Below are 14,976 nucleotides of genomic sequence, written 5' to 3'. Positions count from 1 at the left end.
TATTTGCTTTAGATACCTACCTGAAAAAAGCGTAATTTCTTTAACTTCATCACCATCACCACCACCAAAATGACCATTTGTTAAAAAAGACGATTGTGGGGATAAACTTCTAAACAATTGTCTGCGATTCCCAATTATTTATGTTAAAAATGTGAATTGCAGCGTCAGTTCCAATGTGTCCTCATATTCTGCTTGTAGATATATTTTTTATAAAGTCCACACGGTGTCGTTGTTCACCAACAAAGTGAACTGAGCCCGTGTTTCCAGGGCTCCTCCTTAATATGTGAGAAGGGAAAAGATACGCACAAATGACAGAGGGCTTTGTTGCAGTGAGATGCAGAATGGCCGTGTGGGGTAGATGACTGCTGTTGTCAGCCTTTATTTCCACTGCTTTGGATGTTGTCGGTTTATTCAGCATTTGGACCATTCCGATTCATATTTCGATTGATGCCTTCTTAGAAAATGATTTCGTTCGACCAAAGGGGACCTGTTTGGATATGTTTTGCGCTTGTGTTGCTGATTCGTTTTGGGGATCGTGTTTCTGGACAGATAATGTACTCCGTTTCAGAGGAGGTAAATCAGGGGACCTCAGTAGGAAACATAGCTAAGGATTTGAATCTGAATATTCAAGAACTGGAGTCGCGCATGTTCCAGATTGTGTCCGGATCCAAGAAGAAATATTTCGAGGTAAATTTAAAAACTGGCATTCTCTTTGTTAATGAAAACATCGACCGAGAGGAACTGTGTCCTAATGCCCCGTCTTGTGCTTTGAATTTAGAAGCAATTGTCAATCTGCCTTTGAATTTATTCCGAGTGGAAATTAATATCTTAGATATAAATGACAATTCCCCCGCGTTTTCTGCTGAATCGCAATATATAAACATTTCAGAATCGACATATCCAGGAGTGAGGTTTCCATTGCTCAGTGCCAGTGATCCTGATGTAGGCAGTAACTCTGTAAAGACATATAAACTGAGTCCAAATGATCATTTCTCTGTGGATGTGCAGAGCGGCGGTGATCAGAGTGTGTCTGCGGAGTTAGTGCTGCAGAAAGCTTTAGACCGAGAGAAACAGCCTGTGATCCATCTAGTGCTGACTGCTGTTGATGGGGGGAAACCACCCCGGTCTGGGACCTTGACTATTGTAGTAAATGTATTGGATAATAATGACAACACTCCAGTGTTCAGTAATTCAATATATAAAGTTCGTGTAATGGAGGATCTTCCTTACGGTTCAACAATAATAAAGCTTAATGCAACAGACTTAGATGACGATGTGAATGGTCAGATTGTTTACTCTTTCAGTAGTCATGGGCAGAGAAACATATTTGATAAATTTGAAATCGATGCTGCAACTGGTGAAATTACAGTCAAGGGGGAAATTGATTATGAGGAGAACAATGCTTATGAAATCCGTGTTCAAGCCCAAGATAGGGGGCATTCCCCAATGGCTTCACACTGCAAAGTGCTGGTTGAAGTTATTGATATTAATGACAACGCACCAGAAATAACAGTGACATCTCTTTCGAGTACTGTAAAGGAAGATGCTAACTCGGGAACAGTGATTGCTTTACTTACTGTATTGGATAAAGACAGCGGAAAGAATGGGGAAATACATTGTGTAATCCATGGATCTGCTCCCTTTAAACTGCAGTCATCCTATAAGAACTATTACTCTTTAGTGGTCGGGGGGGCGCTGGACCGAGAGAGCGCTTCTCAGTACAATGTCACCATCACAGCAGCGGATGAAGGGACCCCTCCTCTCTCCAGCACCAGCGTTATTACTGTACAAGTTTCAGATGTGAACGACAACGCGCCGCGCTTTATAAAACCTGTTTATGAAGTGTATGTGAAGGAGAACAACCCAGTAGGCGCGGTTATACACACTGTGTCTGCGTTTGATCCGGATTTAGATGACAATGCCCGAGTGACTTATTCTTTACTGGAGAATTCCAACACAGGAGTTCCAGTTTCTACTGCAGTGAATGTGAACTCTGTCAGTGGAGATATATACAGCATGCAGACTTTTAATTATGAGGAGGTGAAAACGTTCCAGTTTCAGGTTCAGGCCACTGATGCCGGTGTCCCTCCACAAAGCAGCAACGTCACTGTGAGCGTTTTTATCCTGGATGAGAATGACAACAGCCCCGGGATCCTGCCTCCCTACTCTGAGCACGGCTCTGGTAACACTGAGCACATCCCTTATTCTGCTGAAGCGGGATACTTTGTGGCGAAGATCAGGGCTGTGGATGCGGATTGTGGATACAATGCGCTGCTTTCTTATCACATTGTTGAGCCCAAGAGAACGGATCTGTTCCGAATCAGCACCAGCACTGGAGAAATAAGGACTAAGAGACGTCTGAGTGAGAATGACTTGAAAACGCATCCATTGGTCATTCTGGTTTCTGACAGCGGAGAGCCATCCTTATCGGCCACCGTGTCTATTGATGTCGTTGCTGTCGAGAGCGCGGCTGAAATGCAGTCAGAGTTTCGTCATGTGCAAAAGAAGGAGGACGGGTTTTCTCATTTAAATCTCTATTTGCTCATCGCGGTTGTCTCAGTGTCAGTGATATTTGTGCTGAGTCTCCTCAGTTTAATAGTTGTGAAATGCCACAGGAGGGATGACAGTTTCAGCGGGTACAGCCCCCCAATGATCACCACACACCCTGACGGGAGCTGGTCTTACTCTAAAACTACTCAGCAGTATGACGTGTGTTTCAGCTCAGACACCCTGAAGAGTGACGTCGTGGTTTTTAACTCTCCGTTTCCACCTCAAGATGGAGATCTGATTAGTATTACGGGGACTGACACTCTTAAACGGACTCAAACCTTGGAGGTAAGGAAACGTCCGATATAGTGTTTTTTTTCCAGTTGAATTGCATCTTAATTTATAGTTCATTGTGAGTTGATTATGAGGCTGTCTGATCTTCTTGTAGTTTGTTGGTGATGCTATTCTTTTGATTTGTTTCTAGTCGTATTGAGGAAGTTACATGCAGGCAGCGACTAATCGTGACATACATGGGATGTTCTGTTTTGTTTAAATAATTTGGCTTTGATTATGGCTTTACTTTATATTTCTTTGTTAATTTTTAATTTTAGTGTTCAACCAAACACTCTCTAACAGATTTTAACAGACTGAAATCCTTGGGGAACAGTTAAAGTAGGCATAACTTATATTTCGCAAATTTGAATCTGGATAGACAGATGTTATATTTTACAATTATGACAAAGGACATTGTGGCAATATGCTGGACCCTAACTTACAGTTGAACACACTTTTTTAAAGTGAAACACTCTCGACCACCTGGCGTGTTCTGTGTTTTGTAAAGTGCTTTTCCGCCTCAAGATGGGGATCTGATTAGTATTACTGGGACTGACACTCGTAAACGGACTCAAGCAATGTCTCAGAGCTATGAGGTAAGGAAATGTCTGATATGGACTACAGTGTGTTAAGAAATGTTGAATGTATATAATAATAATAATAATAATAATAATAATAATTAGCCTAGTTTTTTTGTTTTAAATAGTTCCTTTATCATTGACATTAAGCTGCATAGAGATTAAATTTTTCTCCATAGTGATAATAATGAAAAAAATTGTTATGTATGTGTGTGTTTTAATATGTATAGTCGTTTACATCTGATATTTTAATTTAGAAATGCATCTTTTACTGTCTATTGGAACTTCTTGGAGTTAGTTGCTGATGTTTCGTCTGTGATTAGTTTCAAGTCATAGTAATGAAGTTACATGATGGTAGAGGCTAATTGGCGCATACACGGGATGTTTTTTTTTTTTTACGTTTTTGTGTCTGAGTGTCCTTTCTTCAGTATTTCGTTGTTTTTTGCGTTCAAGTGAACAATTTCTTTAAACCCATCTTGTAATCCTTGCTGAACAGTTTTTTTTAATCACGTTGAAGTGTTTATCGATTATATTTACCCAAAGTTTAATCTGAAATAGACAGAACTTTTCATGCTAGACTACGATCGTGTACATTGTGCCAATATGCTGGACCCCAGGTTACAGTTGAACACAGTTTGATTAACTAAAACACTCTCGAATTATTATAGTGTTCTGTATTGTGTAGAGGGTTTGGATTTGTATTGAATTGTGCAAATGCAGGGACCATTGAAAATATATTAAATGTAACATATACTGTAGTGTGGAAACGTATTTGCTTTAGATACCTATCATAAATAGTGTACCTTCTTCACTTTCACCATCATCAGCATCACCACCAAAATGACCATTTGTTTTAGTATGTATTGCTAAACTTCTAAACAATGTTCTGCGATCGTCTGTTTTTATTTTTGTTAAAAATGTGAATTGCAGCCTCGTTTGTAATGCGTCTACATTTTCTGTTTGTAGGTATGACATATTCTATAAAGTCCACACGGTGTCGTTGTTCACCAACAAAGTGAACTGAGCCCGTGTTTCCAGGGCTCCTCCTTAATATGTGAGAAGGGAAAAGATACGCACAAATGACAGAGGGCTTTGTTGCAGTGAGATGCAGAATGGCCGTGTGGGGTAGATGACTGCTGTTGTCAGCCTTTATTTCCACTGCTTTGGATGTTGTCGGTTTATTCAGCATTTGGACCATTCCGATTCATATTTCGATTGATACCTTCTTAGAAAATGATTTCGTTCGACCAAAGGGGACCTGTTTGGATATGTTTTGCGCTTGTGTTGCTGATTCGTTTTGGGGATCGTGTTTCTGGACAGATAATGTACTCCGTTTCAGAGGAGGTAAATCAGGGGACCTCAGTAGGAAACATAGCTAAGGATTTGAATCTGAATATTCAAGAATTGGAATCGCGTTTGTTTCAGATTGTTTCCGGATCCAAGAAGAAATATTTCGAGGTAAATTTAAAAACTGGCATTCTCTTTGTTAATGAAAACATCGACAGGGAGGAACTGTGTCCTAATACTATGAAATGTTTTGTGAATTTAGAAGCTATTATTAACATGCCCTTGAATATGTTTCGCATCGAAGTGAATATTTTGGATATAAATGACAATTCACCTGCATTTCCAGTGAAATTGCATATCGTAAATGTTGCAGAGTCGTCATTCCCAGGACTAAGGTTTCATTTACCAAGTGCCAATGATGCTGATGTAGGCAGCAACTCTGTAAAGACATATAAATTGAGTCCTAATGATCATTTCTCTGTGGATGTGCAGAGCGGCGGTGATCAGAGTGTGTCTGCGGAGTTAGTGCTGCAGAAAGCTTTAGACCGAGAGAAACAGCCTGTGATCCATCTAGTGCTGACTGCTGTTGATGGGGGGAAACCACCCCGGTCTGGGACCATGCAGATAGTTGTGAATGTTTTAGATAACAATGATAATAGTCCTATTTTTAGTAAACCACTATACAAGATACGAGTGTATGAGAATGTTCCTATAGGGACGTCACTAATAACGCTAAATGCCACTGATTTAGACGAAGGAGTTAATAGTGAAATTGTGTATTCATTTATTAGCCATGCCAATGAACACAGTTTGGATATCTTTGACATAAATCCAAATTCTGGTGAAATTACAGTAAAGGGCAGTTTGGATTATGAAGAAAATAATGTCTTTGAAATTAAAGTACAAGCACAGGATAAAGGTCAAACTCCTTTCGCAACGCATTGCAAAGTGCTTGTTGAGGTAATAGATGTGAATGACAATGCCCCTGATATAGCAATAACATCCCTGTCCAGCACCGTGAAAGAGGACGCGGCTTTAGGCACTACGATCGCTCTGATCACAGTATCAGATAAGGACAGCGGGAGAAATGGGAATCTACATTGTCAACTCTCTGATCCAGTCCCATTTGAACTTAAGACATCCTATAAGAACTATTACTCTTTAGTGGTCGGGGGGGCGCTGGACCGAGAGAGCGCTTCTCAGTACAATGTCACCATCACAGCAGCGGATGAAGGGACCCCTCCTCTCTCCAGCACCAGCGTTATTACTGTACACGTTTCAGATGTGAACGACAACGCGCCGCGCTTTATAAAACCTGTTTATGAAGTGTATGTGAAGGAGAACAACCCAGTAGGCGCGGTTATACACACTGTGTCTGCGTTTGATCCGGATTTAGATGACAATGCCCGAGTGACTTATTCTTTACTGGAGAATTCCAACACAGGAGTTCCAGTTTCTACTGCAGTGAATGTGAACTCTGTCAGTGGAGATATATACAGCATGCAGACTTTTAATTATGAGGAGGTGAAAACGTTCCAGTTTCAGGTTCAGGCCACTGATGCCGGTGTCCCTCCACAAAGCAGCAACGTCACTGTGAGCGTTTTTATCCTGGATGAGAATGACAACAGCCCCGGGATCCTGCCTCCCTACTCTGAGCACGGCTCTGGTAACACTGAGCACATCCCTTATTCTGCTGAAGCGGGATACTTTGTGGCGAAGATCAGGGCTGTGGATGCGGATTGTGGATACAATGCGCTGCTTTCTTATCACATTGTTGAGCCCAAGAGAACGGATCTGTTCCGAATCAGCACCAGCACTGGAGAAATAAGGACTAAGAGACGTCTGAGTGAGAATGACTTGAAAACGCATCCATTGGTCATTCTGGTTTCTGACAGCGGAGAGCCATCCTTATCGGCCACCGTGTCTATTGATGTCGTTGCTGTCGAGAGCGCGGCTGAAATGCAGTCAGAGTTTCGTCATGTGCAAAAGAAGGAGGACGGGTTTTCTCATTTAAATCTCTATTTGCTCATCGCGGTTGTCTCAGTGTCAGTGATATTTGTGCTGAGTCTCCTCAGTTTAATAGTTGTGAAATGCCACAGGAGGGATGACAGTTTCAGCGGGTACAGCCCCCCAATGATCACCACACACCCTGACGGGAGCTGGTCTTACTCTAAAACTACTCAGCAGTATGACGTGTGTTTCAGCTCAGACACCCTGAAGAGTGACGTCGTTGTTTTTAACTCACCGTTTCCGCCTCAAGATGGGGATCTGATTAGTATTACTGGCACCGACACCTGTAAAAGAAAAAGAGAACAGTTTGACATCACAGAGGTAAGAGGAAAATCAGTTCATTTGTCCAGTATTTATTTGTTTTGGCTAGTGTAGTTCGTAGGTTTCCCTTATTTTTATTTCTATTTTCACACATCACCACAGATATATATATATATATATATATATATATATATATATATATACTTCAATTGCGTATATATGTGCATTTTGAAATAGATTTGGTTAGTTGATAACTATCGGAAACTTGCAAGTGTTGTCCTCTTTGCTGTAGTGTTAGTTTCCTTGCATAGTGTTGTGCTTTTGTGAGTTTGTTGTTTTGTTTGAAAAGATGTCTAACGAATAATTAAATCACAGATTTGCATAATTACATAATTTCCTCATACAGTTGCCTTGTTGCCCTCATCACTTTGTTGTAATACGAATTTTAATCCAAATCTCAAATTATATTTCCTGCGCAAGATTGATAGGTACATCGACCCATTTCACAAACTGATATGATAATCAATAAATTTTCTGCACCAAAACATTTGAAATTGTTTTGAAAATATATGTCACGTTTATCTTGAATTTTTCAGCTCCTGTATTTCTCAGATTTTACATGTGCTTTTTTATTTTGACATCAAATACTTAAATATTTTTTAGAAGATTCGTCAACATTAAGTAGATCATCAAATACGAAAAGGTGCGACTCGAAACATTTGGAATACATTTCTCTATTCATCAGACTATATAATTGTTATGTAGTTATTACTGTACACAAATACTCGTTCTTGCAGTTCCGTGTCACACGATGTCGCTGTTGACCATCAAAGTGCAAAAAACACATTCAGCATGTCTGGGCTCCTCCTTGTTTGTAAAATGATGCACAGCTCAGAGACGGCTTTGTTACAGTAAGGTGGGCAATGGCTGTGCGGTGCAAATGATTGCTTTGCTGTTATCGGCGATTTCAGTTTTACAAAACATGGATATACTGGGTGGATGTTTCTTCAAGCTCGAGATTTCTGGGTTGTAGGACGGGATAGAGATCTGCGCCACAATGCATCCGTCGGGCCAAAGACATGCTTTGTGGATTAATTGTCTGCTGCTTCTCATCTGCTTGGACCTGGTTTGTGGACAGATATCTTATTCCGTTTCAGAGGAGGTGAACCAGGGCACCTCTGTTGGAAATATAGCAAAGGATTTGAACCTTAATGTTCAGGAATTGGAATCGCGCAGGTTTCAGATTGTTTCCGGATCCAAGAAGAAGTATTTTGAGGTGAATTTAAAAACTGGTATTCTCTATGTGCATGAGCGGATCAACAGAGAGCAGCTGTGTCCTAACACTGCGACATGCAGGGTGAATTTGGAGGCTATTGTAAATATGCCGTTGAATCTATTCCGTGTTGAAGTGAATATTTTAGACATAAATGACAATTCACCTGCTTTTCCCGTTATTTCTCAACAGTTAAATATAACAGAATCTGCTTTTCCAGGAGTGAGATTTCCATTACGGATTGCTAATGATCCGGATGTAGGCAGCAACTCTGTAAAGACATATAAATTGAGTCCAAATGATCATTTCTCTGTGGATGTGCAGAGCGGCGGTGATCAGAGTGTGTCTGCGGAGTTAGTGCTGCAGAAAGCTTTAGACCGAGAGAAACAGCCTGTGATCCATCTAGTGCTGACTGCTGTTGATGGGGGGAAACCACCCCGGTCTGGGACCCTGCAGATAGTTGTGATTGTTTTAGATATTAATGACAACACTCCCATGTTTAGTAGTCCACTGTACAAAGTACGTGTTTTTGAAAACGCGCCGTACGGCACACCAGTAATATCACTTAATGCAACGGATTTAGATAGTGGTTTAAATAGTGAAATATTGTACTCTTTTATTAACCATGAAAACGAGAAGATATTGCAAGCTTTCGACATGAATCATAGTTCTGGTGAAATTTCTGTTAAGGGGAATCTGGATTACGAAGAGACCAGTGCTTATGAAATTCGGGCTCAGGCTCAGGACAGGGGTCACTCCCCTCTGGCCACCCACTGTAAAATATTAGTTGAAATTATAGATCTTAATGATAACGCCCCAGTCGTCGCTGTAACGTCGCTTTTGAGTACAGTCAGTGAAGATGCTAAAATTGGCACAGTGATTGCTCTTATATCCGTTCTAGATTACGATTCCGGAAAGAACGGAATTGTACATTGTCAACTCTCTGACTCGACTCATTTCAAACTGCAGTCATCCTATAAGAACTATTACTCTTTAGTGGTCGGGGGGGCGCTGGACCGAGAGAGCGCTTCTCAGTACAATGTCACCATCACAGCAGCGGATGAAGGGACCCCTCCTCTCTCCAGCACCAGCGTTATTACCGTACACGTTTCAGATGTGAACGACAACGCGCCGCGCTTTATAAAACCTGTTTATGAAGTGTATGTGAAGGAGAACAACCCAGTAGGCGCGGTTATACACACTGTGTCTGCGTTTGATCCGGATTTAGATGACAATGCCCGAGTGACTTATTCTTTACTGGAGAATTCCAACACAGGAGTTCCAGTTTCTACTGCAGTGAATGTGAACTCTGTCAGTGGAGATATATACAGCATGCAGACTTTTAATTATGAGGAGGTGAAAACGTTCCAGTTTCAGGTTCAGGCCACTGATGCCGGTGTCCCTCCACAAAGCAGCAACGTCACTGTGAGCGTTTTTATCCTGGATGAGAATGACAACAGCCCCGGGATCCTGCCTCCCTACTCTGAGCACGGCTCTGGTAACACTGAGCACATCCCTTATTCTGCTGAAGCGGGATACTTTGTGGCGAAGATCAGGGCTGTGGATGCGGATTGTGGATACAATGCGCTGCTTTCTTATCACATTGTTGAGCCCAAGAGAACGGATCTGTTCCGAATCAGCACCAGCACTGGAGAAATAAGGACTAAGAGACGTCTGAGTGAGAATGACTTGAAAACGCATCCATTGGTCATTCTGGTTTCTGACAGCGGAGAGCCATCCTTATCGGCCACCGTGTCTATTGATGTCGTTGCTGTCGAGAGCGCGGCTGAAATGCAGTCAGAGTTTCGTCATGTGCAAAAGAAGGAGGACGGGTTTTCTCATTTAAATCTCTATTTGCTCATCGCCATTGTCTCAGTGTCAGTGATATTTGTGCTGAGTCTCCTCAGTTTAATAGTTGTGAAATGCCACAGGAGGGATGACAGTTTCAGCGGGTACAGCCCCCCAATGATCACCACACACCCTGACGGGAGCTGGTCTTACTCTAAAACTACTCAGCAGTATGACGTGTGTTTCAGCTCAGACACCCTGAAGAGTGACGTCGTGGTTTTTAACTCTCCGTTTCCGCCTCAAGATGGGGATCTGATTAGTATTACTGGCACCGACACCTGTAAAAGAAAAAGAGAACAGTTTGACATCACAGAGGTAAGAGGAAAATCAAATGAAATGTATTGTACATATTTAACTTGTCGTTATTTAATAATATATGCTATATTGGTTTTATTGTTTAAATTTGTTTAAAATTTAATTTCACACATCCTCCGACAAATATATATAGGTCTAGTTATTTATATAATACAATATAGTGGACATGCATTCTACTACGACTACTGTTATACTACTCCTACTACTACTACTAACAATAATAATAATAATAATAATAATAATAATAATAATAATAATAATAATAATAATATAATGAAAATTACCGTGCGTTTAATAGTCAATATTTTTTATTTTTTATTTTAAATGTCTTACCTATGAGAAATTTGAAAAAGATTCCAGAGTATATCAGTGCATAACAATGGCACAATTGCAGATGTGCTATTTGCACACGCTACAGTTGCGTGATAAAGTGTTCCTTGGAAAATGGTGTCCGGAAAGCAAGTAAACCGACTCAATTACTTTCTATATTCTCTTCGCATTGTTGCCTCATACTGCATGCATCGCAGTTGGTCACTTTTAAAACAAATTTTAATTCTTATCGCATTTTAATTTCGCTGCGTATGATTTATGGTAAATGGACCAAATTCAGAAACGATATTATAGATGTATATCAACACATTTTCTGTCCAATGAATGTGTGAAGTTCCGTTGAATTTATTTTCACCGTTAGCCTTGCATTGCTACTCGGACAAGGCAATTTTGTATTTTTCAGATTTCACCAGCGTTTGCTTTGTAACTTGGAAATTCAATAAAAAGAACTTTCAACATAGAGCATAGTAATTGGAATAAATAGACGCTTTGGAATACTGTTACCTATGCAAACAAACACACACACATATATATATATATATTGTTTTAGACAAAATAGCTTTCACTGATAGACGTTTTTTGAGGTTCAGAAACACGTTTGCATATGTATTTCAAATGTCTCATATTTAGATTCTGCACTAGATCATCATGAATAGTTTAGACATTGATGGGTTGTTGATGACATGACATATGCAAGAAAAAACCGTAAGACTGAAATTCATTTTCCTAGCATATTATTTCGTGCACTAGTATGTACTGTCGGTGGCCATGTATGAATGACTGCGTTTTTATTCATATGGATTGATTTGTTTATCGTCTTAAAATGTAGTCAAACTCTTGACTAGAGAAAATATTAAAGAGTGATGGGAGGGGGGGGGGGGTTGTAAGTATTGATAAACACAAATACTCGTTCTTGCAGTTCCGTGTCACACGATGTCGCTGTTGACCATCAAAGTGCAAAAAACACATTCAGCATGTCTGGGCTCCTCCTTGTTTGTAAAATGATGCACAGCTCAGAGACGGCTTTGTTACAGTAAGGTGGGGAATGGCTGTGCGGTGCAAATGATTGCTTTGCTGTTATCGGCGATTTCAGTTTTACAAAACATGGATATACTGGGTGGATGTTTCTTCAAGCTCGAGATTTCTGGGTTGTAGGACGGGATAGAGATCTGCGCCACAATGCATCCGTCGGGCCAAAGACATGCTTTGTGGATTAATTGTCTGCTGCTTCTCATCTGCTTGGACCTGGTTTGTGGACAGATATCTTATTCCGTTTCAGAGGAGGTGAACCAGGGCACCTCTGTTGGAAATATAGCAAAGGATTTGAACCTTAATGTTCAGGAATTGGAATCGCGCAGGTTTCAGATTGTTTCCGGATCCAAGAAGAAGTATTTTGAGGTGAATTTAAAAACTGGTATTCTCTATGTGCATGAGCGGATCGACAGAGAGGAGCTGTGTCCTAACACTGCGACATGCAGGGTGAATTTGGAGGCTATTGTAAATATGCCTTTGATTCTCTATCGTGTTGAAGTGAAAATTTTAGATATAAATGACAATTCGCCGTGGTTTCCCGAAGAATCTCAACATTTAAACATTACGGAATCTGCTTTTTTTGGACTACGATTTCCATTGCCGAGCGCCAAAGATCCTGATGTAGGCAGTAACTCTGTAAAGACATATAAGCTCAGCCCCAATGATCATTTCTCTGTGGATGTGCAGAGCGGCGGTGATCAGAGTGTGTCTGCGGAGTTAGTGCTGCAGAAAGCTTTAGACCGAGAGAAACAGCCTGTGATCCATCTAGTGCTGACTGCTGTTGATGGGGGGAAACCACCCCGGTCTGGGACCCTGCAGATAGTTGTGAATGTTTTAGATATTAATGACAACGCTCCCGTTTTCACCAAACCTATGTATAAAGTCCGAGTTTTTGAAAACGCGTTACATGGAACAACTGTAATAACTCTTAATGCAACGGATTTAGATGAGGGTGTAAATAGTGACATAATTTATTCATTTACTAACCGTGCTAATGAAAATATATGGAATGCTTTCGCCATTAATCCCAGTACTGGTGACATTTCTGTTAAGGGGAATCTGGATTACGAAGAGACCAGTGCTTATGAAATTCGGGCTCAGGCTCAGGACAGGGGTCACTCCCCTCTGGCCACCCACTGTAAAATATTAGTTGAAATTATAGATCTTAATGATAACATCCCAGAAATAGCTGTGACGTCACTTGTGAACACTGTCAGGGAAGACGCTAATATAGGTACAGCAATAGCTCTGATTACTGTAATAGACAATGATTCGGGAAAAAATGGAGTTGTGCATTGTCAGCTCCCAGGCTCTGTCCCTTTCAAACTGCAGTCATCCTATAAGAACTATTACTCTTTAGTGGTCGGGGGGGCGCTGGACCGAGAGAGCGCTTCTCAGTACAATGTCACCATCACAGCAGCGGATGAAGGGACCCCTCCTCTCTCCAGCACCAGCGTTATTACTGTACACGTTTCAGATGTGAACGACAACGCGCCGCGCTTTATAAAACCTGTTTATGAAGTGTATGTGAAGGAGAACAACCCAGTAGGCGCGGTTATACACACTGTGTCTGCGTTTGATCCGGATTTAGATGACAATGCCCGAGTGACTTATTCTTTACTGGAGAATTCCAACACAGGAGTTCCAGTTTCTACTGCAGTGAATGTGAACTCTGTCAGTGGAGATATATACAGCATGCAGACTTTTAATTATGAGGAGGTGAAAACGTTCCAGTTTCAGGTTCAGGCCACTGATGCCGGTGTCCCTCCACAAAGCAGCAACGTCACTGTGAGCGTTTTTATCCTGGATGAGAATGACAACAGCCCCGGGATCCTGCCTCCCTACTCTGAGCACGGCTCTGGTAACACTGAGCACATCCCTTATTCTGCTGAAGCGGGATACTTTGTGGCGAAGATCAGGGCTGTGGATGCGGATTGTGGATACAATGCGCTGCTTTCTTATCACATTGTTGAGCCCAAGAGAACGGATCTGTTCCGAATCAGCACCAGCACTGGAGAAATAAGGACTAAGAGACGTCTGAGTGAGAATGACTTGAAAACGCATCCATTGGTCATTCTGGTTTCTGACAGCGGAGAGCCATCCTTATCGGCCACCGTGTCTATTGATGTCGTTGCTGTCGAGAGCGCGGCTGAAATGCAGTCAGAGTTTCGTCATGTGCAAAAGAAGGAGGACGGGTTTTCTCATTTAAATCTCTATTTGCTCATCGCGGTTGTCTCAGTGTCAGTGATATTTGTGCTGAGTCTCCTCAGTTTAATAGTTGTGAAATGCCACAGGAGGGATGACAGTTTCAGCGGGTACAGCCCCCCAATGATCACCACACACCCTGACGGGAGCTGGTCTTACTCTAAAACTACTCAGCAGTATGACGTGTGTTTCAGCTCAGACACCCTGAAGAGTGACGTCGTGGTTTTTAATTCGTCTTTTCCACCTGCAGACGCAGAACTTGTTAGTTTAAATGGGAGTGACTCTTGCAATAGAATTGCAAAACAGTTTCAATACACAGAGGTAAGGAGAAAGTAACTTAATTAACTGATTCACATATTCTGCTGATTTATTTCATAAGTGTTGGTGACTAATTATTTTCACACACACACACACACACACACACACATATATATATATATATATATATATATATATATATATATATATACAGTAATGTTAACATATAGGTACAGTATGAAGTGTAAATTAATATGCTTATGCATTTTCTCCCTTTCCTTCTTTACATATTTACATGTATAAGAGTTAACAGCTGAGTTATATCTGATTGAATACAACATTGTAAAGCTTGTCAACCAGCTTTTAAAATTGTCTCGTAAATCTACGATGGTTCTAGCTGTACTTTTCCTCTTCAGTGTGAGACTACTTATGCTTTCGCTGGTTCTGCAAGTTTTCCATTAGTTTCCTTCCCGGACCTAAGTATTTGAGAATGTATTTGTTTATCCACGTTAAGATTGGAGGAGGTAAAAATCACATGCCATGCTCTCAAGTTGTTTTCACTTTTGTCGACGTCAGCTTGCTATGCTCCTCCCGCTTTCCCCAACGGAGTTTGTGATTCTAATTCTCTGTCTAATTGACTTGAAACTCTATTAATTCCTGCATTTTAACTCAGCTCCAAGCAGCTGGGATACTGTGTAATTGTATTCATTTTAACGGCTGAACATAATCTGGAATGGGATAATTTTAAATATGATTACA

At 41.0% G+C, this 14,976-nt stretch overlaps 3 protein-coding genes across 10 annotated transcripts in view; all 3 read left to right on the top strand.

The window, feature by feature from the left end:
* The window catches only part of LOC136763045 (protocadherin alpha-C2), a 155,939-nt gene that overhangs the window by 75,818 nt on the left and 65,145 nt on the right, over positions 1–14,976 (top strand). The window contains exon 1 of one of the 8 annotated variants that reach the window (XM_066716761.1): positions 301–2,835. The exons of 6 other annotated variants lie outside the window; for them this stretch is intronic. In XM_066716761.1, coding sequence (XP_066572858.1) covers positions 463–2,835 — 2,373 coding nt within the window. In that variant the 5' untranslated portion in view covers positions 301–462. Of the gene's footprint in view, positions 1–300; positions 2,836–7,885; positions 10,393–14,976 lie in introns of those variants that run through there. One more of the 8 variants, XM_066716754.1, reaches the window with a different exon arrangement.
* LOC136763486 (protocadherin alpha-8-like) lies at positions 4,429–7,254 on the top strand. Its single transcript, XM_066717533.1, has 2 exons — positions 4,429–7,016; positions 7,249–7,254. The coding sequence occupies exons 1-2, from the start codon at positions 4,632–4,634 to the stop codon at positions 7,252–7,254; spliced, it is 2,391 nt and encodes a 796-aa protein (XP_066573630.1). The 5' UTR covers positions 4,429–4,631.
* Positions 11,707–14,295, top strand: LOC136763485 (protocadherin alpha-8-like). Its single transcript, XM_066717532.1, has one exon. The coding sequence runs from the start codon at positions 11,902–11,904 to the stop codon at positions 14,293–14,295; it is 2,394 nt and encodes a 797-aa protein (XP_066573629.1). The 5' UTR covers positions 11,707–11,901.

Source organism: Amia ocellicauda, chromosome 11, assembly GCF_036373705.1.
Source record: "Amia ocellicauda isolate fAmiCal2 chromosome 11, fAmiCal2.hap1, whole genome shotgun sequence".
Taxonomy (NCBI): Eukaryota; Metazoa; Chordata; class Actinopteri; order Amiiformes; family Amiidae; genus Amia; species Amia ocellicauda.
The sequence above is the reverse complement of the archived record's forward strand: the minus strand, read 5'-3'. Positions and strand labels throughout refer to the sequence as shown.

Coding starts and splice junctions, on each gene's coding strand:
- LOC136763486 (XM_066717533.1), top strand. CDS start 4,632: ATGATTTCGTTCGACCAAAGGGGACCTGTTTGGATATGTTTTGCGCTT.
- LOC136763485 (XM_066717532.1), top strand. CDS start 11,902: ATGCATCCGTCGGGCCAAAGACATGCTTTGTGGATTAATTGTCTGCTG.